Source organism: Phascolarctos cinereus, unplaced genomic scaffold (assembly GCF_003287225.1).
Source record: "Phascolarctos cinereus isolate Bilbo 61053 unplaced genomic scaffold, phaCin_HiC Scaffold_2;HRSCAF=192, whole genome shotgun sequence".
NCBI lineage: Eukaryota > Metazoa > Chordata > Mammalia > Diprotodontia > Phascolarctidae > Phascolarctos > Phascolarctos cinereus.
In genome coordinates, this window is record NW_027555625.1 from 102,666,338 (window position 1) to 102,694,231 (window position 27,894).

General features: G+C 39.0%; 1 protein-coding gene across 4 annotated transcripts in view; it reads left to right on the forward strand.

Annotated features, from left to right (window-relative positions):
* SPTBN1 (spectrin beta, non-erythrocytic 1) overlaps nt 1–27,894 on the forward strand; it is a 273,410-nt gene that overhangs the window by 144,045 nt on the left and 101,471 nt on the right. For all 4 annotated transcript variants that reach the window (XM_020996260.2, XM_020996262.2, XM_020996261.2 and 1 more), the window contains one exon: nt 22,008–22,159. In XM_020996260.2, the coding sequence (XP_020851919.1) occupies nt 22,008–22,159 (152 nt within the window). The remainder of the gene's footprint in view (nt 1–22,007; nt 22,160–27,894) is intronic.

The following is a 27,894-nucleotide window of genomic DNA, read 5'->3' on the forward strand; positions in this document are numbered from 1 at the left end:
TCTAGAGTGGAACCCACAAGTAGGAATTTCCTGAAGGAATGCAAAATGTTGAGACCCAAAAGGGGAAACTAGTTATATCTCATTGGAAAAGCTATTGAAGTAGAAAGACTGCCACCATCCAATTAGTCTTCAGGACCTCTTCCAGTAGGCTGATTAACCAATAGCACAAGGCATTTATATGAGTTTCATTTGTTTTTAACTTATCAGCCTGGGGCTCTTTTGAGATTTTTTCTGGGATCCCCATGTAACCCAAACTGCCCTAAACCTAGGGCAAATAGACGAACATACAGGTTCTTGTTACTATCACTTCCTCTTCACACTAATTAGCCAAATGCTTCAGGTCTCATTAAAGCCAGTTAATCTAAGCTTTCATCTATCTTGAGCATCTGCCTGAAGGTGAAAAGAAGAAACCCAAGTTAAAAGCTTCTCATTGATACCCAGATTATTTCAGCAGAGGTATCTCCACTTAAAACATACTAATTATTAGAATCTTCTAAATCCTCATCTCCTCAGTGTCCCCTACCTGCCACCACCTGGGCCTCACCTCCTCTTTTGCCTCTGTCCATCTTGGGCCTGCCTGGGTAGCTCAGAACCCATCCAGGCTGCTTGATTGATTCCTAGGGCATGGATGAGGTAGGAGCCACCAGCTTGGTTCATTCTAGTGAGATGGAAAACCACAAGGCTTTTATTATCTGCCTTGTCTCTATGCCCTGAATACCCCTGGTGCTGACCTACTGATGTCACCTAAGGATTCCTAGGCCTTTCAGTGCACCTTTAAGACTTCCTAGTCTTCGTTGGCCTTTTCATTACCTTGCTCTTAAATTTACTTTCATGTATTTTCTGCCCCAATTAGAGTATGAGTTCCTTGAGAGGAGGGACTATTTCAATTCTTCCATTTATGTATTATGTGGTTAGCACAGTGCTGGGCACATAGGAAATAAATGCTCTTTCATTCATTTGATTCATTATTTCATACTAATAAAAAGTGAAGCTTCAGGCAGAAGGAAAAAATATTAGCAGAAAACTTGTTGAGGTGTCTGTTCTATAAGCAGCTTCCCCATTTTGTACTTGTAAGGCTGATAGAGGAGGGCTATGCAAAAAAGCCTATGAATCCTCTGGCGTTTTGGTGGAATGGCTTTCTGGGAGGTCTTTTTTGTAAGTGTAGCACAGTGGGAAAAGTACTGACTCCGGAGTCAGAGGATTTAGGTTCATATCCTGCTTCTCATCCTTAGAAGTTCCTATTTAACCTTGGACAAGTGACCCTCCCTGGGCCTCAGTTTACTTATCTATAAAATGAATATCTTGGAGTAGATGGTTTCTGAGGGCTCTTCTAGCTCTAGATTGGAAACAGATGGGGTTGATTTTTAGACTTTTTATAAATCTTAAATGTATGGAAAGTTGTTAGTCATAGGTCTTCCACCATGAGGGGCAAAGATCTACAAGAAACCATTTGGTCCAGCCATCCTCTCTGTCCCTTAGTTTACCTGCATGTTAAAGGTGATTAGTAGTATTTTCCCCCTTACCGTTTGATGTCATTGGTGTGGATACTCCCTTTACCCCATCGTCACATAATGGCAGCAACTGTAGGTAGGCATCATGAGGGATGATGCGCTGCTCCACTTGGAGTCGGGAAGACCAGAGTTTGAAATCTACCTCATATCCTAGCTGAGTGACCCTGGATGAGTTCACATACTTAATCTCTCTCAGCCTCAGTTTCTTCATCTGTAAAATGAGAATGATAATAACCTCTATCTCTCACAGGGCTACTGAGAGGATCAAATGAGATAATAGATATAAAATACTCTAAAACGATAGTGCACTCTAAAAATACTAGTAATCGTAATTCTCCCAAGATTTAGGCATATATAGCAACTCTTCAAACTTATTAGGAGGTCTTCGAGAGTTGCTGGACTGGGGGGTGCCCATGGGAATTGATGTAGTTATGGCCAGTCTGATAATGAGTTTTGCTTTCTTCTCAGGGGTCAGATGTACAGTCACTCACTAGACCTGTATTTGACACCTTTCCAGTGTTTAGGCTAACCAGAGCATGTGTACTGATGGCATAACCTTCAGCAAGCAGCTTGTTAGAATCAGAGTAAAGCTTTAAACATTTTGAAAGGTTTTGGTGAGACAAAAGCTCTTCAAAATAAAATCGTAATTAGTTCAAGATGGCAAGTATGTTAATATACTCATTAAAGAGACTATTTGATATTCAACCCTTTAGAGGGCTACTAGGTGACACAGTAGATAGAGTGCTAGGCCTAGAGTCAGGAACACCTGAATTCAAATCCAGGCATGGATCCTTACTAGCTTTGTGACCTTGGGCAAGTCATTTAACCTTGGTCTGCTCCAGTTTTCCCATTTGTAAAATGGGGATAATAAATGGCATCCACCCCCTAGGGTTGTTGTAAGGATAAAATGAGATAATATTTGTAAAGTGCTTTTGCAGACCTTAAAGTACTGTATTATCATTTCCTTCCACTTGGTGGATGGGTAGTTTGCTACTACTGCTTCACCAGGATCAGACCCTATAGCATGATTATAAGCTCACATACCCAGTATATGTAGACAAACTTCTGTTCTCTAAGGGAACTGAGAAATTAAATGTGTGTTTTGTAGTGTATGTAGACAAACTTCTGTTCTCTAAGGGAACTGAGAAATTAAATGTGGTGTTTTGTTTTTGAAGCCCAAGGACCAAGGCTAGATCTCAACAGAATCTCTATTTATAGAATTAGAGGTAGAGACATCTACCAGCACAAAGAAACCTATCTACCTCTTCCTCTCACCCCGTAAAGTAAGATTGTTTCTCCTTGATAAATGCTGTAAAGATGACAATCTTGTTTCTTCATTAAATGAGAAAATGCCCATAAACTCACAAATCATCTCCCCTACCAATAGGATAACCAGGCAATATCTAAATAACTAGCAGTAATCCCCAGTGGCTGTGAGGTTAGTTTCTTCTCCTCCCATTTCCAATCCCATCTATTGTCAAATATAGCTTCCATGTCGTTGGAATACTTGCCTCGTATGGGGTGGGGCCAGGCTTATATTACAATATTAGAGCAATTGCACAAATGCAAGATTAGAAGAATGTTAGAGATGAGCTGGGTATTGAGTAGCCAAGAGATTTGTTTGGAATAATGAATGGAAGAAGACCCATATGGATTTGAGTCCGGGACCCAGCTTCCTTCTGTCCTGGGGAAATTTGGAATGGAACACACAGATGAAACAAAACTTGGTTTTTGAAGCTTGAGTTTCAGATATCACTTACCCAGTTAGTGTCTTCATATTGCTTTATTTTTTCTAATTGAAGAAAATATTGTTACTTAAACCAATAAAGTTTAAGTGTGACCTAGGTTATTTAATCCAAGCTGCTAAAGATATTAAAATAGTTAAACACATTGTAAACTGTAAAAAATGTACCTAAAGGTTTAGTGTGGCCCCTTTTAAGTTTTTTTTTAAATTTTGCCTTTTCATTCTTTGACCTTTCATTCAGTTTGTTAAACTCACAGTTTTATTGATATGAGACACATTATGGTGAGTTTAACACCATAGTTGAATCACACGTGTGTGTTCATGAAGGGAAAGAGAAGGGGGGGGGAAATGGTATTTTACTTTGAAACCATCTTTTTCCAGAATTTATTCTTAACTCTAATTCAACATAAGGCAGTAAAAGTTCTAGCTTGTAGTACACCATAACTTTTTGCTACTTGGCTTCAAAAGAAATCTTGTGCAATAGTTTACCATATAGGTGAGGTTTAGTAAAGCCACAGAGGAAGTTGGGAGAATTCTATTTTTAACAGTTTATACCAAACTTTTACTTTTTAACTTCAAGGCATCTTAAAAGTAAATGGTAACTGTGTGGGGATAAACTATGGAATTGTGATTGGGAATTGAAATGATTTAATCCTCTGAGGGCAGGGAAATGAGTTTTACACAGTGTTGTGTGATGTTTCTTTGCATCCTTCAGGTTCCTCTGGTCTTTTCACACAGTGGGTCTTCAATAAATATTTGAGGACTGTTAAAAGATGGATAAAAGTAATCTTTCATTTCCATTTTTTTTTTGGTGAGGCAGTTGGGGGTTAAGTGACTTGCCCCAAGTTCATATAGCTAGTAAGTGTTATGTGTCTGAGGCTGGATTTGAACTCAGATCCTCCTGACTCCAGTGCTGGTGCTCTATCCACTTCGCCACCTAGCTGCCCCATATAAACATTTATTTTTGAATATTGGACAATAAGCATGTGATGACTGAGTGACTATGCCAACCCTAAAACATTTCACACAGCATTAATTACTAGTGTGTGAGGGAAAGCAGTCAGGTGACTACTGTGTGCTAGGTACTGTACTAGAAAGGTAAAAGACAGTCTCTGCTCTCAAGAAGCTCACATTTTAATGGAGGAGGCAGTGTGTTAACAACTACGTACAAACAGGATAAATAAAAAACATACACACACACACACACACACACACACACACACGTTAAATTGGAGATAATCAGTAGAGGGAAGGGGCTAAAGGGGGAATCATGAAGGGCTTCTTGTAGAACGTGGAATTTTAGCTGGGACTTGAAGGAAACCAGAGAGGTAGAGATGAGGAAGAAGAGTATTCCAGGCATGGGGGATAGCCAAGGGAAAATGCCCAGTTGGGAGTGGGAGTATCATAGGAGGAAACAGGAAGGAAGCTAGTGTCACTGGAATGAAGCATGTGGGGGAGTGTAAGAAATGAGAAGATAAGAAGCAAAATTTTGGATGGTTTGAAAGCCAGAGGATTTTACGTTAAATCGTGGAAGCAATAAGAAGTCACTGGAGTTGATAGAATGGGAAGTAGTAGGCAGGGAGGGGACAAACCAAATAAGTTGCATCATGGATCAAAAAGAAATTATAATTTAGGACTGCCAGTTTGTGGTTTATGAAAGTACCCTAAGTGGCATAATAGATGACCTGTCAATTTATATTTAGTCCCAGTGAGGACCTTACACGTTATCGAATCCAATCCATTCATTTTACAGGTGAGAAACTGACAGCCAGAAAAGAAATTAAGTCATTTGCCCAAGGGTGCACAAATCATAAATTGCAAAGCTGGAATTTGAACCTATATGCCCTATTTCCAAAACCATAGTTATTTTCACTGTGCTATGATGCGTCTCCAACCAGGGGGATGACTCATTCTATGAAATCCTTTCTACTGTAGCTTAGCATACGTGTCATGATAACTACAATTAATTCAAGTATAAATAAGTGCCCACCTTCATCTTTCTCCACTGCCTTTTGGCTCACCTGCCATTCCAATTCTTTGGAGATTGTGAAACTAAGATTTATATCCATAAAACATTGCCATGAGCACATCTGTGTTGAAAAGATGGATTTTTTCTCTGGAGACCAGCTTTGCATTGTTAAAAAGAGCACTGTACAGCTTCCCAAATGAAATCCAGCTGTTCCTCTTCTCCTATTCAAGCCCAGGCCATTCATCTGCACATTAATTTCTGGACAAATGGACTTTAAAATATCCATTAAAATTTTCTTTTATGAATCCTTAAACTCATGTCTTCTAAAATATGTCATGAATATCATTGAGGTAGTGAAATGTGATGGGGCTTGATATAAATTAGTACAGTATCATTTGCAAAATTTGAATATCTGAAATATGTCACTGGTTAGTTCTGTTTTTAATAACAAAATTTCACCATTACATCACTATTACCACAAAATGTAGAATGATAAAATAAAACACAACCTCCATCCTCAAAAAAGTTAGCCTCTAGAGTAGTGGAGATAAAATGTATCAGCAGTTACTTGGTTCTTCAAAAGACACACAAACACACACACACACACACACACACACACACACACACACACACACACACTCTCTCTCTCTCTCTCTCTCTCTCTCTCTCTCTCTCTCTCTCTCTCTCTCTTTCTATGTAGCATGCACTAAAAACTTTGCTACATTGCCATTGAACCTGCTAGAGGTCAGCCTTCACTGTCACTGTTTTTGAGAACCCAGTACCCTGTACCTTCACACTGTATTTTGTCATCTCAGCAGGACTGTCTATTTTATTCAAGAGGTGAAGGAACAATAACATTCTTTGTATGTGTCAAGGTTGTTTTGTTTTTAGAGATTTCCACAGTATATAGCCATTTGTCACAGGTATAGATGGATATTTAGAGCGAAGGTGATGAATTGCATTATGAGAAAGAACTAGATACTCTACAATGTCTGCTTTCCCTACTTGGATTATTTCATGTCCCTTCCAGAAGCAAGAATAATTCAGAAACAGTGAGAGGTCCAAAGATTGGGTCTAACCATTGACTGGGTGTTTGAGACCTGTATTTTCTTTCTAGCACTGTTGATGGAACAGCTTTAAAAATAGCAGCAAGAAAACTGTTGCAGTAAAGTTTCCCGTAGATTTGGAATCCCGTTAGGAAAATTGCTCTATAAACATGGCAAGCACATTGGATTTGGTGTTAGAGACCTCTATTTGAATCTAGGCTTTGCTCCTTATTGTGTGTGTAGCATTGAGTAAGCCATTGAATCCCTTGATGGTCTTTATTTTCTCATCAGTAAAATGAAAAAGATTTGGACATGAAGCCCTTCCAGATTTCAAATTTTAGGACTCTCCATTGGGTCTCATGCTGGGGTAATAGAGATCCTAGGCTACCCCCTGGCTCTACTATCCAAAACATATTAGCAGTGTGTCTGCCTTCTGTCTAAAACTATTTCTGGCTATATGCCCTTCCCCTTCTCATCCCCCACTCCACCCTCCCCCAAAAAAAAGATTTAAGGAAGCAGATAGACTTTAAAACTCCATTCGTGTGTGGTGTGTGTGTGTGTGTGTGTGTGTGTGTGTGTGTGTGTGTGTGTGTGTGTGTGTGTGTGTATAGTATTAAGACATTAGAGTTGGAAGAGATTGTAGGGCTCATTTAGTGAGCCCTTTGGCAGTGTGGTGATGCCTCTAATCCTCTTCTCAGGGCAATATTTTTAAATCATTGAAGGAAATGAAGGTTAGTAAAAATAAAGATGTATTTTGTTTTTCTCATCCAAGGTCAAGAACTCCCTGATAACTGTCCACAGTCCCTGTCTTATGAACCCCTGATCTAGTGCAATTCCTTCATTATTTAAAGGAAGAAATTGAAGCCCAAGAGGTTACCCTTATTCCCTATTTGGACTTTAAAAAGTCTCTACATTGCATATAAATTGATGTCTAGTATTTTGGTTTGGCATCAAGGTTGAAAAGCTCCAGTTAATAAAATTCTATCAACATATATTCCATCCCCGACATTGTCCAAAAGTTGATTTACTCTTGTGAAAAGAACTATGTTGGCTCACTTAAGAGACTTTAGAGAAAGATCAGTGTTTATTCTTTTGTGTTTATATTCACCTAGTTTTATAAGTCCCCTTCATGAGAATACTGGTCTCCCCCAGTGATGACTTTTTTATTGTCTTCTATCTTTAAGAATTTATATCATTCTTTATATTGACCTGGCAGTCCTCCATTCGGTATGATAGATGAGGCTTTGTGTTAGTTCTTTGTCTGGAGGTATTGCTCTATCTCAAATGTGAATATCCATAATACATTCTTCCAGGGCCTGCTTTATTTGAGCAAACACTAGTCTGTCAATAAAAGGTAAACCAATTTCATGGTGATGTGTGGTGATCTTTTGTTCTTTTTCTTTTATCTTTTTTGGGGTGTCAGTTTGTGGGAGTGATCAAGTATCCGTGTGTGTGTGTGTGTGTGTGTGTGTGTGTGTGTGTGTGTGTGTATAAGTTTCACTTATCATTGGGTTTTTGTTTGGTTGGGTTTTTTGTTTCTGGTCCAGATAATAATACCTTCTTATAATTTGCAAAGTACTTTCCTCCTAGCAACTCTTTGAGTTGAGGAATACAAGTACTATTCTCCCTATTTTACAGATGATGAAACAGAGGCCCAGAGAGGTTGACTTATCCACAGTTACAAGTAACTGTGGCTAACAAGTAATAGATCTGGGACTCAGACCTAGATTTCCTTATTGTAAGTCCACTGTTCTTCCCACCGTATTACCATGAATTACTCTGAATTGCTCTTTCTTCTGGCATACTTGTTACACACAGGAGAGCTTTCAGAAATTCTAAGTTAGAGGCTGGAATTTTTGAAATTGTTCACTATTGTCAACATCATCCCCTCTCTGGGCATCTGTGTGAAAAAACTGAAGTAGAGCAATGTGAATGCCTGACAGTAATGTGACTAATAGCCTGTGAAAGAAAATTCTGTTTATCTTCCCTGCACTGCTGACCTGATAGAAAGCTGGCGTGGAAGATCGACTATCTCAAAAGCCGAAGTTAGGAGTTTTAAGGACACCCTATTAGATCCTCAGTTACCCTGCTTGGTACTGGATTTCCTCATCTGAGTGAAATGAAGGAGTTAGATTGGATGGCTTTGGAGGTCCCTTCCTCCTCTGGATCTCTTTTCTTTGCTCCTTGATTGTGCTTAGCACTGCTGTGTGGATTGTGAGGGAAAAAAACATTTTTTTTAAACCTATGGAGGACATGAGAAATAAAATGAACTGAACTCCTCTCTCCATAGAATTCCATATTGCTATGAAGTCTAATTTAGACTGAGAAGTGAGGAAATGAAGTAATTTTGCTGAAAATTGATGTGGAATTTTAGCATAATTGATGTGTTCATCACTTTTGAGCAGTTAAGTTTTGGAGATAATTTTTTGGTTTTATCTAGGGTGGTCAGCATAGTGCCTGGTACATAGTAAGCTCTAATTAAATGGTTGTTGATGGATTGCAGCCTCTTGAGGGGAGGCAGGGTGAAATTTTACAGTTCTTCCCTTCCCCCACTATTCTCAAGTATCTTAGTTTCTCTACCAAGATTTTATCCTCCCCCCCCCCCCCCGGTCAGCCTACATTAATTTTAGCTTGCTACCCTAGTTGTTTCATGATTAAAAATATAGCAATTTGCTTGGGTTCAGATCCTGGCTGGAGTTCTTGGGCAGCATATTTTATTTTATTTTAGGTTTTTTGGGAGGCAGTTGGGGTTAAGGGACTTGCCGAGGGTCACACAGCTAGTGTCTGAGGTAGAATTTGAACCCAGATCTTTATGACTCTATGCACTGCATCACCTAGTTGCCCTGGAAGCATAATTTAGTGGATAGAGTGTTGGACTTAGGAAGACCTGCAGTTGAATCCTACCTAACACACATGTACTAGCTGTGTGACCTTGGCCAACTTCTTGAACTTCAGTGTTCTCATCTGCAAAATGGGGGTAATGATAGCACCTATATGACAGGATTGTCATGAAGACCAAATGAGGTAACATATAATTAAATCACTGCATACGTGGGAATTGTTTTTGTTTAAAATAATAAATCTTAGAATTTAATTGTCTGTGAGTCTGTCTCACGTCTGATACAGTGTTCATACCAGGCAGCCTGAGGAACCAAAAGTACAATGATATGACAGGGAAATTTCAACTTAAAACCATATCCTTGTGTGGACGCCAAGGTGTTGCCAGACTACCGTGTTCTCCAGTCAGAGAGACATCCAGGTCCACATTTTGGCAAGAAAAGAGGTTCCGGCTGGTGAAGGACTGGGTTCTGATTTTAGCCCTAGACTGTATTAAAGTGACATGTGAAGAATTTATTTGATCTTTTTTGTGCAGTGATGTGAAGATCTGTGTGGCATCCTAGTGGCCACTCACTTTGCAATGAAATTGAAAGTGTCTCTTAGCCCGGAAAGCTTTTTGCTGGGGAGTACAATAAAAACTTGTTATTTGAAAGGTGATTGTAAACTCCTTGAGGGCAGGGACTGCAGATGAGTTATCCCTTTTATATCCCCAAGGCCTTACAGAATGCACTGCATACATATTGCCACTTAACAAATGTTTTGTGAATTATATTTAATTGAAAAAAAGCATGAGGACAGAATGGACCCATGGTTATAATCCAAAATTTGTCAATACTCCTTGACAGAAACATAAAAATAATTGGAGTGATCTCATTCTTGAGATTTTCCAAAGGGACCTGGAGACATTATTTTGTTGTTATCTTGTATTTATGTAGCACTTTACGTAAGTAGCACATTATATTAGTAATCAGACCTCACTATTACTCAGGGAAGTAAGTAGTACACTTGCCTTTTTTTTTAAGGAAAAATGCTGTAGTGATGTTTTTTGGCTTTATATTAGTCACTTGGCACTCACCTTTATTTAGTCTATTAAAAATAATTTATTAAGTGCCTTTTGTGCGTCAGGCACTAAACTAAGTGCTGGGGATACAAAGAAAGTAAAAAATAGCCCCAGCCTTCAAGAAGCTTACTTTCTAAAGAGGAAAAACAGGGTTAATTGGAAATGATCTCAGAGGGGAAGCACTAGCTGGGGGTGGAGGAGGCAGGGCCCAATAGAGCTCTTGCAGAAGGTGGGATTTGAGCAGTCTTTGAAGGGTGCCAGGGAAGCCAGAAGATTGAGGCAAGGAAGAAGAACCTTCTAGGCATGAGAGATAGCCAATGAAAAGGCATGAGGGAAAATGGAGGGAAGAAACAGCAGGAAGATAAATGTCACTGGATAGTAAAGCATATGCAAGGTAGTCAAGTGTGAGAAAATAAAAAGATAGGACAAGATCAGAAAAGACCAGGTTGTGAAGAGCTTGAAAGGCCAGAGGGAACACTGAACAAAAACTTTGTGAGTTATTGAGTAGAGGAGTGACATGGTCAGACCTGTGCTTTAGATAAAACACTTGAGTGGAGGATGGACTGAAATGGGGAAAGAGTGGTTTAGTATTTGCAGTAGGCCAGATCACAAAAGCTTATATCACAGTGGTGTCTATATTAGAGGAGAAAAGGAAATGGAATGAAACCCATCCACTTCTCCTGCTCTACCTATATGATGTTTTATCTTAGTAACCCCCTATTTCTCTACTGTGAAGGAGTTGATACATTTTGGTGTCTTTTCTCTAGGATGGTCATTGTTTTTTTCCATTACTTGTGTTCAACTCTATATTAGTGATAATATTCATCTGCATTGTTATAGTCCTTCCTTCTCCTCCTCTTCCTCCTTCTTTCCTTTCTTTGCTTCACAATAATATTCCATTACATTCTCCTCTGTGGCCTAGGAATGCTGGGTCCTGTAGGCTATGGAACAGAGTGGTACAGTGGAAAGATCTGGCACTGAGGTCAGAATCCCTGGATTCTAATTCCAATTCTGATGCTACCTTTTTGACATTAGACCAGTCACTTACCACAAGGCAGTGGCAGTCTCCCTGGGCCTCAGTTTTCCCAACTGTGAAGTGAGGAGGGGAGAAAAAGGAGAGTTGAGCTAGCAGCTCTCAGAGGTCAACTTTAGATCTGTGATCTTATATGTTATTTTTTTAATTCATTGCCCAAAATATTGGCCTTTTAAATAACTCTCCTATATTGTTCCTTCCTTTTCAGTTTATGTTTGCAGTGTGACTCTAGTCAAAAGAATTAGGTTGTGCTGATTACGACTTCATGAACCAGCCAGTGGATTGGGCAACCATGATCTTATGATTTGGCACCATTTTCTCATTCTGTCTTCCTGGGCTTGTCTTAGAGCTTTAGTGTCGTTGTTTCCTTTCTTTCAAAATGGAGGTTAAACTAATTGGAACTGGAATAAATATCCTAAATAAATCCAAAGCCTGGAGTTGGCCATTGAATGGTAGCTGCAGCGTGATATGTTTTGTATTTAAAAGACAGGATGTCAAACCGTACTTTTCAGGCTTTTTGGTAATATAAAGTTGAATAAGAGTTTAACTGAGTAGAGCTTAACTACAGTCTAATAAAGGGACATTCCCTGTTGTGTGTATATAATTCTGGTTTGTTCATTTTGGGTTTGTGTATCCAATTTAGTCTGTAAGAGTTTAAAAGTTCATTAACTTCAATTTTATGTGTATATGTGTGCGTGTGCGTGTGTGTGTGTGTGAGAATGTAAATTAATATAGGTAATATACATAAACTAACATCAGTAACTAGGTAATTAATATAGGTTATGTCTATGTGTATATGAACATGTATAAGTTGTAACTAGAAAAATAGTTGGAAGCCCTTAGAGTAATCTGACTTAGAGAGGGGAGGTGTCTTCCTTCAAAAGATTAACTTCCTTCCTCTTGTAGTCTCAAGATAACAGTTTGATTCTGCATTATCAATGCAACCAGTTGCCTGTTTCCTGTTTCCTGCTCTATGTATTTTGCATGTTGTATTTTCTGGTCTACTCCAGGGAAATAAGTTTGTGTATGTGTGATGTATTTTTCCCTTCACCCTTTCCCTCCCCCTCAATCTGAGACACATTTGGTGTCCCCTACCCATATTCTTTTGTTTTACATTTGAATGGGGGAGAGAGGAGAGAGAAAAATCTAAAAATATTTCTCTAAAGGAATTCATCAAAACTTGGTGTAAGATTTAATTGTCTGACAGCTGACCATGTCTCATGAAAGTCAGCTCCTGGGTTGAGTCAGATTTAAAATACTCATTACAGTTACATTTCTATGCACATTTTTGCCTGACTTAAATTGGAGTGGCCAGTCATGGTTACTGCTAAATAAATAGGACGCTCAATGTTTTAGTTATACATGCCAGTTTTATCTGTTAGTAGACAAATGAGGAAACTGTTGCAAGAGAAAAAAGCCCAGTTGTGAAATGGGAAGAAATATTTTATATCTGCAGCAGTGACTTTTAACTGTTTACTTCCTTTTTTAAAAATATGTTTCTTCAAAAAGTCTTAGCAAGCTGGAAAGATTTCATGGTCCATCGAGGTAGTAGGCCATGTCCATAAACCAGGAGACATCACCAGAGCTGTGGTCTGAATTTTTTGTTTTTTGTTTTTTACCACAGTTCATTGGCTGTCTGCTAAGGCCTGGATGATTTAGGATGTCTATGGTAGAGGAAAGTACCTGTACGGATGAGGATACAGACTATTATAGGATCACGTTCATACATTCAGGCTTTTTCAGTAGAAACACTGTATTGTGATCATTGTATTCTCCATTGGTAAGACCATATCTGGTTATGCATCAAATCCTAAGCACCCCACTGTAGCATGGGAATTGGTCACCATTAATTTCAGATCTTGGTTTTGTCTCATTAGGTTCTTCCTTGGGTAGAGATGGGGGGGGTGTCCTGGGAGAGGGGAGATAGCAGGGCTGGTATCAATGAATTCATGTCTTCACTTTATCATATATGCCAGCAGATACAAAAGGTAGCTTAACTTGAAGATGTGAGGATGTTAGGAAAGGACAAACATGGAATCTGTCCATGAGAGGGAAGATGAAGGTTCTGAAAATCATGTCATCTGAGAAATGAGGTGATAACTGGAGTTCTTTCAATTTTTTTAGCCTGAAGAAGTTTGGAGGGGGGGGGATTCTAGGAACAGGGTCTTGGAGACCTAGGGAACTCAGAAGATATTTGGTGAAACAAGAATCTTATTTAGAACAACCAGAATTATATTGGGGTGGAAGCGCCTTTTTCCAGGTAGGCAATCCCAGTTTTGGATGATTCTCTTAAGAAGTTTTCCTTTATATCTAGCCCAAAATCTACTTCTCTGTAACTTAGCTATTATTCCTGTCTGTTCATTGGGACCAAGAGGAAGTATGGCATAATTCATTTAACCTCTCTTTGAATCTTAATTCCCCATCTGTAAGGGGTAAAGGGAAAGGTACAAGCATTCATTAAATACCTACTGTATGCCAAGAACTGTACTAAGCACTTTGTAAATATTCTCTCATTTGATATCCTCATTTGTAAAATGAGAGGACCGGACTAATCAGTCACTAAACATTTATTAAGTACCTACTGTATAACCCGGAACTGTGCAAAGCACTTTACAAATATTCTCTCATTTGATCCTCATTTGTAAAATGAGGGGATTAGACTAGTCAGTCATTAAACATTTATTATGCACCTACTATGTGGCCAGGTACTGTGCTAAATACTGGGTATACAAAAAGAGTCAGACTAAGTAGGCCTTTAAGGCAGCATCTGGCTTTAAGCCTATAATCCTAAATCTAATCATCTTTCATAGGATAGTTGTTTACATCCTGGAAGACTTATTTTATCTCCATTAAATCTCCTTTCCAGGTTAAAATGTGACCTGTAAAGTTCTCATTCCTTCAGCCAGCCTCGCATGGCATTATCACCTTCACTGTCTTGGCTAATTTCTTGCTCTCCCTTCAGCTTATCATTTCTCTTTCCTGAAATACAGTGCTCAGGGTAGAATAGAATATGCTAGATGGAATCTGACGTTGGGCTGAGGAGCCTTTTTTTTTTCTTCTTGCCACATCAAACTGTTGGCTCATGAGCTTAAAAGTCCCCTAAAACTCACAGGCTTCTTTCCAGACCAATTGCTGTCTAGCCACACATCTCTTACGGTGTATTCAAGGAGTAGATTTTTTTTTTAACCCTAGTGCGAAATTTATGTTTATCTCTATTAAATTTTATCTGATGTTCTAGCCTATCAAGAGCCTTTTAGGCCCTGACTTTGTTATCTCAATCTTGGCTATAGCTGCATATTTAGCATCCAAGGTATTGTGATAAAGGTATTAAGCAACATATTCCAAAGAAGTAATTTTGAAGAAATAATATAAAAATGTCCAAAACTGTATAATAGCAAAAGATAGGAGTCAAGAATAATCTGTGGGCAGTTCCGTTGGTATCATCTTGTCATTGAGATAATTCTCCATATTTCCTCAACTTTATCCTATTGCTTTCTTGCCTCATCCTTCTGAGTAAAATGTCCTCCTTACCTTCTTTTCTCTGATGAATTCCTAACAACCTTTAGAGTCCAAATCAAATGTCATGTCAACCAGTCAACTGTGCCAAGTGCTGGGTATACAAAGAAAGGCAAAACCAGTCACTGTTCTTGAGCTCATGGTCAAATGAGGAAGACAACATGCAAACAATTATACAAATAAGATCTGTCTATATCTATATCTATATGATATATATTGAGATGTGGTATTTATATGATACATGTAAATATGTGTAAATTTTATTTGTACCTAATTGCTTGTATGTTGTCTTCCCCAGTTTATATCTGTATATACATAAATATCATATACCACTCACGTAAGTGTATGTGATAAGTTGGAAACAACAAAGGAAAGGCACTAGCATAAGAAGAAGAAAGGCTTCTTTTAGAAGTTAGGATTTTAGCCGGGACTTGAAGCCTAGGAGGCCAAGAGATGAATATTAAGAAAGAGAAAATTCCAGATATGGGGCACAACCAATGAAAACATCTACACCCTGGAAAATGGAATGTCTTATTCCAGCAGCAGCAAGGAGGCTAGTGTTTCTGGATCACAAAGTACCATAGTATTAGAACACTAGAAATGTAGAGGAGGGGCCAAATTGAGACAAAAACATAGGTTTTTTGGGAAGGCAATAAATATCATGATGAGCCTAGTAACAAGAGACTGAAAATTGAGGGCCTTGATTTCCCTCGCTAACCATGATTCTAAATGACAGCACAGAGCAGTTCTACCATGTCTTACTCATTATTGTAGGGTTTTTTCCTTAAATTTTTAAGTCGTTTTAAACTTAAATACAATATGAAAAAAAGATAAAAAGGAACATTTTCACAGCAGAGCACAGAGACAATTCAATATAAAATAATAAATTTCCATTTCAAACTTTACTTTTTAAAAAACCTGTGTAATAATAAATACCACACATTGTTTTCAAAGCAACCCAGCTTTTCTGAGCTTTCTTCTAAGTTTTCTTTTGTTCTCTGCTGTGTACTTTTTATTTTATTTTTTCCCTCCTTCCCCACCATAGACAAGGCCACAATTAAACATGAATATATATATACATAATCTACATACATACATATATATTACATTTACACATATATACATGTAAGACCATGATATACATATTTCTGTTTGTCATTCTTTTTCTGGAGAAGGATAGCTTGAGTGGCAAAGTCTGAATTTAAGGCCAGGTCCTCAAGACTTTCTGTGTACTGGTTTCCAGCTGCCCTTTACCTCCAATCCTAGGCATAATTTGAGAAAGGACATTTTCAGAATGAAAATGGGAAGATGTGCGGTCTTGCTTTCTATATAAATAGCTTCCTAAAATCCTGGCTGCCACCCTTATCTATGGGGCATTGCTGGCTGAGGGAGAGAAGTAGATGGGATGATGTCAGGGAGCTAGATGGGAAGAAGATACGGGTGGAGCAAAGAACTATGGGAGCTGCCAGATAAGCTTTTTTTCCCCCTTTATCTCCCTATCTTTACCAGAAAGATTTCTATGTACAAGACACAGCATTCTACTGCAGAACACTTTTTTCACTCTCCCTTAATGAGTTGAGTATTTTCTCTGGCTTCTTCTTGGGGTAGAGTCACATGGGGGTGGGAGTGGGGCTTCCCATACTCAACTTGTGAGGTTTTTTGTTTTTTATTTTTTGCTTTTTAGGCAGTTTGGTCTGAGGCCGGATTTGAACTCGGGTCCTCCTGACTTCAGGGCTGGTGCTCTATCCACTGCGCCACCTAGCTGCCCCTTCAACTTGTGCTTTTACAAACCCCTTTGGCCCATCTTTCTCATTCTTCTCATCTCCTTCCTAATGAAATGCTTTTCACATAACAAAATACTTTTATTCACCAGAAATGGATGTACTTAACAACTTGAACAAATGATATGCACGTAGGCTAGCCCTACCCCCATACTGCTCTAGCCAAACTGGATTATTTTGTGTTCCCAGAATTTGTTCCATTGCTTTCTTGCCTCAGTCCCTATCAGTCAATCAACATTTATTAATTACCTACTGTAACATGCCTGTCACTGTCCTTAGTGGCAGGGATACAAAAAGAGGCAAAGTACAGTCTCTGCCCTCAAGGAGCTTGTAGTTAAATGGAGGAGACAACATGCAAACAAATATATCCAAGATCCCTCCCTCCCCTTTTTACCTTTTGTGCCCCAAACAGTACTTCCTCCCACCCCCACAACCTGGGTCAGGTAGGATCATCTTTCTTCCTCTCAGACCTCACAAAGTGCTTTGTTTTGTTGTACTTGTCCAACTCATTCTCTGGGGTCCTGCCTCTGAGCCACATTAGTGCTGATCGTAATCAGTCCTCACCTCATACATAATGTGAGATTCTTGTCTGATCCTCTTACAAATCCTCCACAGTTGGAGGAGGGTCCCTTCCTTACCATGTATTATTTCATTTCATAGTAATGTGCAGCATCTCTCTCCTAGGCTGAATGATGGCAAAGACATCTTCTAACTTTTCCCCTTGGCACAGTGTTCTATTACATAGTATGTGTGTTGGCTGAAATGTTTAAAATTAAGCTGTTTCCCAGATCTTCTGAAATCCCCTTTTCCAAACCTGGTTACTCACTAGATGGTTGCTCCTCAGGAAGTTTGGAAGATCAAGAGAGAGAAGGAGAGAGGAGAATAAGGAAGAGAGAGTAGGAAAGGATGAGATCCAAAGCCGGTAGAGAATGAAATCTATGTTAGAAAGTTTTTCCTTAAAATTACATCTGTGAAGAGGTGGAATGTGCTGCCTTAGGCAAGGGTGGTAGTAGGTTCCTCTCACTGTAGGCCTTTAAGCAAAAGGCTGGATGAGCCTTTCTTAGGTTTGGTATGGAGGGGGATTCTTTTCAGATACGAATCAGACTAGATGGTTGTCACCAATAGGTCCCTTACACCTCCAAGATTCTGTGAATTCATTTCTGTATTTGCTTTGTATTTATTTTTCATAAGCTTAGTGTGTGTCTGTGTGTATGTATTTCTATATAATTTGCCTCCAGTAGACTATAAGCTCCTTGAGAGCAGGAACTGTTTCATCTTTGTCTTAGTAACACAGTACTTGGCACATGGTAGGCACCTAATAAATGCCTGACTGATTAAATACTCCCTTCTTTGCCCCCTTTGGCTCTGAACAGTCATAAGAAACTCCAAAAGCTCCTAGGGTTAGGATGCTTCATTCTCTACTAGCTTCTGACTTCTGTGTTTGAGAGCACATGACCTATCCTCCAGTTATCTATTTGTCATTTTACCCCCTCATAGAATAATTACCCTTAGTCGATGAGGTTTAGGGTTTGACTACATTTCTTCTAGGCTGAGTATTATGGGGAAAAATTGTCTTGAAACTGATGTTTTGTACTTCCCTAGTCTTAACCTAAAAGAAGCAAAGGTTCCCTTTAATGTTAAATCCATTCAGTGGATTGACAGTTGGCAGAAGAACAAATATTGTGCTGTTTTCTTAGAAACATCTTAATCTAAACAGTTTCATTTTGATCTTGTTTGCTGGGCTGGGAGAGTCTGACCATACTGTGAGGCTGAACTAGACTTTAAATTAGGCGATGCTATTTTAAAAGAAATTTATTTCATCCTCAATGCACTTGACAGGGGCCTGATTTGCTGCCGTGGAAAAGCTAAGACCTCTTGTCACAGCTGTCAGAATTTACCTGGGACTGATTTCTTGAGATGTGTCTCAACAAGGCTAATCTGGTTGCAGTTGTACTACTCCTTAAGCATGTTGGATGGAAATCATCAGCCTCCCATTTAAAGAGAGAGAGAGAGAGAGAAAGAGAGAGAGGCTAATTATTACCTTCTACCATGATCATTATAATATATAATAAACTAAAGCTGTTTTTCTTCAATAATTCTGTATTTCCTTCTCTTACTCCTCCCTCCCCTGCCAGAGTTTCTTTTCTCTGTCTTGTCCCCAATTCCTTTATCTTGGGGTGCCTCTGTCTGGTAAGTCTGGACCAGGAGGGCAGATTCAAACAGGTGGTTGGACTCTTTGGATGCCTGCCCATTCCCTCTGTTACCAGGTTTGCAGGTCATAGTGTGAAGGCTTCTTTCTCTTTTCCTAGAACCAGGGAAAAGGACTTAGGGTTTCCACAAAATAGTCTGGACAAATCCCTAGCAGAATTTCTATTAAGGATAAGCCATTGCTGTTCATTTACCCAACTTTGTAAGAGGGCAGGTTACTTACAGGGCTGTAAGGAGAAATCTAGTTACCCGGGGAGCTATAACCAGGCTGACCTTTTCCTAATGTTGCTGTGTTTTTGGTCAGAAAGCAAGTATAATGCAGAAGAATATGTGAGGGACCCAGGTCCCAGTCAGTCTCTCTTTTCTCTTCATTCATGTAACCATGTCACTGAGGCATGCAAATGCTGAATTAACATGAGTTGAACTGAACTAAACAAATATTTCTGTGCTTATGGCACAAAATACATCCTCTGCTCCAACACAAATAACTCCAGAACTGGTCTCAGCTTAATTTTGTACTTAATGTAGCAATGGGAGACAAAGGCAATTGATATGGGCAAGGAATGGGAAGGTTTTGTATAGGTGAGTGGGCCAAATTATAGTTTATTGGCCAAAAGCTATGAGAACACTGCATGTGATTTAAACAATATGCCTTCCGTGAAGGGCCCCACAGGGCTATAGTACAGGTGGGAGAGGGCTAGCCCCGAGTTTCCCAAATGGAACATAGTAGAATATTTAAAATTTTCAACCTACACTCCTTAATGAATGGAACTATTAGATATTTCTTTTGGCCAAGGGGCCTTATGACAGAAATTACTGAGCCACAAAGGGTTTTGTGAACGAAAAAAGTTGGGCAACCTCCAGTGTAACCTGTAGGTATGTCTTCAGTATAATAGGATTTAGGATTTTAGAGCTGCAAGAGATTTTAAAAGTTCATTGAGTAGAACTGCCTCGTTGGAGAGATGAGAAACCTGAGTCTTGAGGTGGTTATGACATGCTCAAGGCCGTGCTGCTAACTCTAATTAGAGAGCCACCACCATGACTGCTATCCTGATTCATGATTCATCTTTGCTGACCATGTTTGGGAATAAAACAACTGAATTAGAGTATCAAAACTCAACCAGTTTTTCTTGTTTTGGAAAATAAATTTGATTTTCATAAAAAATAACACTGCTGTTAATATATAATGGGCTTATTATTGTTATTTCAGATGAATTAATAAATATTCTAAAGGTGGTCAGTTTTAATTTCTAAGATAGTAAATGATGATGGCTATAATCCACATTACAATAGGTCTTTGGGGTCCTTATATAGGCAATTAGGTGGTTCAGTAGAGATAGAAAAGTTGTACTTGGAACCAGGAAGATCTGAATTCAAATCTACCCTCAGGTGCTTGCTAGCTATGTGATTCTAGAACTTCACTGTGCCTCAGTTTCCCCATCTGTAAAATGGGGATAACAATAGCATCCACCTTCTCAGGGTTGAGAGGATAAAATTTCAATTTTTGTGAATTTCAAAAGTGCTATATGAGTGCTAGCCTTCATTAAGAGTATGAAGAGGTCCTGAGACTAAAACTTTGAAAAATGTTGGCCTAAACTATCCTGGTCCGGTGTAGTCATAGCTTGACCACAAGTGAATAGTGCCTATGCACAGAACCACTGAATGTTAAAACTAGACTTTAGAGATCACCTGATTTCAATCTTGTCGTCTCTCAGCCCCAAAAGACTGGCACTTGTCCATAGTTTCATAACTGCATAGTGGTAGGACTTGAGTAATTGACAGTGCTTGTGGCTGAGTGAGAAGAGGACATTTGGTTTTCAGGAGGTCTGTGTCAGTTAATAGTACGGAGAGTGAATGAATCTGCTTTGTACCTAGTAGTGAGCACAATCATGTAACAAGTACTTCATAAACGAATGAATAAATTGAATTTTGGAAAGCATCACTAAATGAATGAAGGAAAAAGTATTAAGCATCTACTACATGCCAGTTACTTTGCTAAGTGTTAAGGCTGGAAATACAAAAATCAAGGCAGCAGTCCCTGACCTCAGGGAGGCTGACATTGTAAAGTGAGAAGCTGTATGGTGTATTGAATGGAAGTTTAAATTGCAGAATATGTTGCCAGTTACTTTGCTAAGTGTTAAGGCTGGAAATACAAAAATCAAGGCAGCAGTCCCTGACCTCAGGGAGGCTGACATTGTAAAGTGAGAAGCTGTATGGTGTATTGAATGGAAGTTTAAATTGCAGAATATGTTTGTACATCCATTCCTGATAGAGAATTTATCTATACCAGTGAAATCATAGGTCCTGTTTAAAAAAAAAATGCCACTTGGCTCCTGATCCATGGATGCTTTCTGGCTTCCTTTTAGCCCAGCTAAAATCTCACATTCTATAGGAAGTTTTCTCCAACCCATCTTAATTCTAGTGCCTTCCCTCTGTTAGTGATTTCCTGTTTATCCTATATATGGTTTGCTTTGTATGTGTGTGTTTGCGTGTTTTCTCCTCTATTAGATTGTAAGCTCCTTTGGGGCAGGGACTGTCTTTTTCTATCCCATGTCTGGCACCTAGTAAGCACTGAATAAATGTTTATTGATTGGATATTGAGGTAATAGTTTCTATCAATATGTGATGTACCCAGACTCTTTTATATTCTATCCCTCGAAGAGATAGGGAACAATAAATTGCTAGAGTTCTTCTCTCATATCCCTCTTTTTTCAGTTGTCTCCTCTGGCCAACCCCTAGTATAGCGGACTGCATGTAATGAGAATTGAACAATTGTTTGTTGAATTCAATACTTAAGAATTCTCAGTTTTATGAATTGGACATTATAATACAAAGAGCTGGGAGCCTTATTGGTTCAATGGCAAGAGAGCTGGCCCTAGAGTTAGGAGACTTCCTTCCATTCAGATCCCACCTCTGACACCTGCTACTTGTGTAACCTTGGGTAAGTTCACTTCATGTCTTCGAGCCTCTGTTTTCTCATCTCTAAAATGAGGAGATTGGACTAGATGCCCTCTGAGGTCCCTTTTATCTCTAAATCTAAGATTTTAGTGTGTTCTCTGGGAAGGGCCAGGAGTCATAAAGGAATGAGACAGTGTTAGCAACCAGTTTTTCACTTTCATTTATTTATTACTTCTTGACTTTGACACAAATGAAAAGTAGCCATTTTAGCATTTGGGTTTACTGTACTTTCATGAAATTGCTCCTCAGAAGGAGAGTGCAGGCCTGTTACTTTGCAGTTAATTGTGCATGATCGCCTATACTGTGGTTGAAGTTACATTTTTTTCCCCCTCTCTTTTCTCAGATGAGCGTGAGGCTGTACAAAAGAAGACTTTTACCAAGTGGGTTAATTCACATCTTGCCCGTGTGTCTTGTCGAATCACAGATTTGTACACTGATCTTCGAGATGGACGAATGCTCATCAAACTGCTTGAGGTTCTTTCCGGAGAGAGACTTGTAAGTGAGATTTAGCTTCATTCTAGCTTTTCCTCTTCCACCTGCAATTTAGAGGAAGAGTATTTTAAAATCTGTAATTTGTGGCACATTTGTCAGGACAAAAAGTGCTAATGGATGATAGATTGGGAAATGGACAGTAAATTTTTGAGTCCATAATATCCTTGAATATGATAAAATGGCCTCATTATCTTGGCTTACAAAAAGTTCCTGCTTTAGTGAAATTATAGTTTGGTTGATATGGGTAGAAGCAACATTGTGTAGTAGATAGGGAACTGTTCTTTCAGTCTGGAAGATCTGGGTTCAGGTTATGCCTTTGACATGCATGTACTGTTTGAGTGAACTCTGGGCAGGTCATTTAACTCAGAGTTGCTGATCTGCTTTGGTAGACTGAACTTCAGCAATAAATCACAGCTCTCAACACCCAACAACCCCACCCCCCCCAAAAAAAAAGACAAAGCAATTTAGTGTTGTAGAACAGTGCTTTACCTATGATGTGAAATGAGAGGAAAAGCAAACACATTGATGTTGGTAGAGCTGTGAATTGGTTTAACCATTCTGGAGAGCAGTTTGGAATCATGCAAATCAAGTGGCTAAAATACCCATACCTTCTGACCGAGAGATTTTCCTGCCTACATATACCCTAGGGAAGCCATTGACAAAAACAAAGGCCCCATATCCTCCAAATATTTATAGCAGCCCTTTTTATTGTAGCAAAGAACTGGAATCAAAGTAAATGCTCATTACTTGGGGAATGACTAAACAAATTGTGGTGCATGAATGTAATGGAATATTATTGTGCCCTAAAAAATGATGATTGTGGTGAATATAGAAAAGCATGGAAAGACTTATGAACTGATACAAAATGAAGTCAGCAGAACCAGGAAAACAGGGTACATGATGACTACAGGAATCTTAATAGAAGAAACAACAACAGCCAAACAATTGACACTGAATTTTATAAAATTAAAACGAGCAAGATTGGCCCCAAAGAGGATAAACGAAAAGATAGTTCCTATCTCCTCTCCCTCCAGCCCTCACCTCCTGCTCCCCATCCTTCCTTCCATTACAGAGGTAGAGGGTCCAAGAGTATGGAACATTCAGTACAATGTCAAGAGTTTTCAGTATGTTAATTGATTTTGTTGAACTCGTTTTCTCCCTTATTCCTATTTTTTAAGAAATGGATCTCTGGAAAGGGGAGGGAGATGGAGAGGGCTATAGGGGAAATTAGATGATGTAAAAACAAATGATATCAAGAAAACTGTTGAGAAAGCTTTGCCCAAAAAATTCAGAAAGGGGAATAGAAAAACAGGGCGATTTTGATACTACCCTGTCTACAAATTTAAGTTCATAGTATCCTACACAATCCCCCCCCTCTTTTTGTGTGTGTGTGTGTGTGTGTGTGTTATTTGTATATTGGAATGTCTATTTCTTGATGGTAAGTTCACAATAAAAAAGGTTAAGGAACTTTAACCATTTGCCATCTGTTTGAACTTATTGGGCAAATCACAGTCTCCCTGGACCTCATTTTCCTTATATGTAAAATGAGGGGGGTTGACCTAAATGGCCTCTAAAAGACCCCTCCACCTCTAAACAGATGATTCTGTGTTTTGGAATCTGGTCTTGAATTCAAGATCAATATATCTAGACTCTCCCCTCTGAGTTTCATCACTGAATCACCAATTGGAAATTTCTAACTGATGCCCTGAAACATCTTAAAGTCATCCTGTCCAAAACTGGACTCGATATCTTTACCCTGAAACCCTCCACTCTTGCGAACTCCCTCTTTCTGTCAAAGGCACCACCATTCTTTCAGTCTCCCAGGTTCATAACCTCAGCATTATCCTCGATTTTTCTCCCTCACCCTTTTAGTTAGTCGTCACATCTTGCTATCTGTGTCTTAACATCTTTCTCATAAGACCTCTTCTCTGTACTCACGTAGCTACCACCTTAGTGTGGGCCCTCATGACCTCTCACCTAGAATATTAAGATAGCTTCCTAATTGCCCAGCCGCAAGTGTTTTGCCACTCCAGCCTACCCAGTACTTAATGCCAAAATAACTTCTCTTGAGTACAGATCTAACAGTAGTGATACTGTTAGATCCTACCCTACTCAGTGAACTACACTGGCTTTCAGTTGCATCTGAGATAAAATATAAACCTATGTTTAGCTTTTAAAGCCCTTCATAACTTGGCCCTAATGTGTCTTTCCTGACCTTTCTTTCTCTCTTATCACACTACCTGGCACATAGTAGTTGCTTAGTAAATGTTTGTTAACGGACTAGCCTTCGCTCTGTTCCTCAGAACTGCTTTTGTATTGGCTATTTCCCATACCTGCAGTACATTTCCCTCACAATCACCTCATAGAATTTCCTTGTTCCTTCAAGATGCAGCTCAGGCACCAGACTCTTCATGAAACCTTTCCTAATCCCCCCAACTGCTCCTAGTGCCCTTCTTCCTAAACAGTCTTATTATTTATTTGTATGCTTATTTATGCAAAATGTATATTGTATGTTTACATATTCATGTATATCCAAAAACATATTTATGTGTACACAATCATATAATGTCTTTGCACATGTGTATTTAACATGTGAATATATATTAGGTATGTACCCAATATGCATAATGTTTGTTTTGGGGATGTGTATGTTTAACATGTCTAAAAGAATATAATGTATATGCATACATAATATATAGATAATATACATTTATGTGTACATTTAATACATATCTCTAAAAGTATGTGTGTATAATATATATCTCTCTAAAAGTATGTGTGATATATAACGCATATGTGTATGTATATTTAATGTCGAAAAGTATATTTTGTATGTATATACCTAATACATATTTGTGTGTATTTACATAAATATATCATGCATATTTATTTGTCTCATATACATATACATGAGCGGCTGTATGATATAGCTAATAGATGTCTACCCTTGACGCCTAGAGAACCTGGATTCAAGTCCTGCCCTTGACTCATACTGGCCATGAGATCTGTCAAGTCCTTTAACCTCTCAGTGTTCTAGGCACCCCTCAAGACTGTAAGTTGCAGAGAAGGTGCCAACTTTCAATGATGAAGGGAGTTTCCTCACCCAGTAGTTTCTTGTAGCCCTGACATCCCCAATCTAGTCCCTGTTCCTAGAATTTCCACACATGCTTGTCTTCTATATTCAAATGTGAGTATATTGCATGTAGGTAATTTCATTCTTTGTACATGTATCTCTAAGACAGTATCTGGCACTTAGGCATTTATAAATGCTTTTTGATTGATTCCAGTTCTTCTGGCTGTCTAACCTTTGGCAAGCCGCTCAGTTTCCTTATCTGTAAAATTAGGATAATTCCTCCAACTACCTCTTGGTTTTTGAGAGAGTTGAGTGAAGTAATGAGGGACAAGGACACTTTGTAAACTGTGAATTATCATTGTATGTATAAATTGTCATGGTTGCTATGATCTCTGCATTGAACAGAACTTAACATACACATTCTTGAGTCCTGGCCTGAGCTGAATCTAAAAGTCGGATTTTTATTGATTTCTTAAAAGGAATGTTTGAGCTGCCATTTACTTTGACTCTAGAAATGTATGGTCTTTCATTTTCTTTCCAGCTCATTTCTTGGTGTTGAAGCTTTTATTCCAGGGTGGGAGGGGTAGGCGACTGTTTTATTGTCTCATTGGGAACAATGCTTCTTGTGGAATTTGCCTCACTCTCACAGGCAGTGAAGCTGTCAGTTCTTCAGCAAAAACATAATCTCCATCCAGTTTCTGGGCTCTTTCTCTGCTGGTTCTGATGTGACTTTTGTTTATGTAGCTTAAACACAAGAAGCTTTAACCAGTTACTCTAAACTGACCCAACAGGTTTTGTCTCAGCACGATTTGGAAGATGGATGTTGTCTTCCAACCAAGCTTATTCATGGGCATGGATAGTGGCCAAACTGACGCCTAGGGAGAGGGAACCCTACATCTGTAGTGACATCACCAGGAAAATATGATGGCGGTGGTTGACATTATTGCCAGGAAACCTTATTTTAACGTTTATCTCCACCCTGTAACTTGACAGTAGCAATCTGTCTTGCCCAGACCATCTCACACACACCTTTGACCGCAGGCAAAAGGCTAAGATTATACCCCGTCACTATTATTAGCAACCTGGAGAGAAAATTGCCTCTTTCAGCCATTACCTATTTAATTCAGTATGGGACATCTGGTGTGCTTTCCAGGAGGTTTATGACAGATTGCCCTGGGTAAAAACTTGGAGTCAGATTTTCCTCCCTTCCTGTCTTGCCTTCCTGCCTGTCTCTTCACGAGCTGTGCCCTGTAAAAGACAATGAGGGGGCAGATTCAGAATGAATGTTGTGTATATGCTGTTTGCTCCCTGGGTGTATAGTCTATGTTTGTTATTCCCTGTGTTGGTTTGTAGGTCAAACCAAACAGTAAACAACTAAATAAAATATGGTTCCTTCATAAAATCTGTCCAGTTTTAGTGAGAGTGCTTTTTTTTTCCTGTTGTGGTGGGAGGGAGGGGGAGAGGGGTGTGGGAACAACCATTTATTTATCCTTCTGTCCCTTGGACTATATTCTAAAATGAGAAGCTTTTCAGAAAACTGATTAGATGTATTGTGATATACAACTCATAAAATGGTAATTTTTTTTTTTTTAGCTAGACCCTTTACTGGCCTCTTAAAGCTTTATGTCATGATTGTTTTTATCGATTTTTTTAAGAAAGTAGTCTTTTAGAAAGTGACACAGAAATCATTAAAAGTCATCTGGGGAAGAATCAACCAAATTTATATTTCCAGCATGTAAACCTCTGATCCTTTTTTGCAAGAAAGGGACTGAGAGCTATGGAATTTATACTGAGAGTTTCTGACCTAGAGACTCTGAAAATTGAATAGTTTGTGCCTTATAAATAAGGAACAGAATCATTGCTTTCTCTTCTAGATAGTAAAACATTTTTTGTTATTGTTAAAAGACCATTTTCTTGTTGTAAGACTATTATTTCCCTTCCCTGCCATGACTATGGACAGTAAAAATTTTGGGCCTCAACTGAAGATGGGACTGGAAGGGACCTGTAGGTCATATGATTTGACCCTTGCCTTGAACAAGCATATCAGATTGCTCCGCAGTGACAGAACACTTTGCAAAACTCCTAAGTGATGTAATTCCTTTTATTAATAATTTGTTGTAGCCTTCCTTAATTCTCTTTCCAAAGACAAGGGCTCTCAGAACACAGAGCACTGAAGCAGCTTAACTCATCCAGAGCTTTTTTGCCCTTTCTCTTTGAAGTTGACTGATAACTTGCCTTAGCCAGGTGTTGTTACTGCCTCCTTGTACCGTGAAGGCAACCAGACTTCTTCATATAAACCAGGGAACCTCTTTGGGGGGAGTGGACCTTCTGAGAGAGGGGCTTGTTTTGAAGAGCCTAGATTTCTACTTCCACAACCTCGAAAGGAGGCAGTTATTCCAGCTACTCTTTTTAAGTAGCAGGGAACGTAACCCATGTTGAACTCATAATAGGGAGGCAGAAATCATTAGATTATTTGCACCAGTAATCTGAAACAACAGAAAGAAGAATTTTAATTCATATTTAGAATGTATTCTTTCTTTGCCTATTATTTTGCATCAGATTTGGTTTTTTAAATAACCTCAAATCATAGCTCTGTAGTGCTGACGGGCACTTTAGAACCACCTCCTTGAGGCATATTTTATCTTCCTCTGCCGTGTTCCCCCCT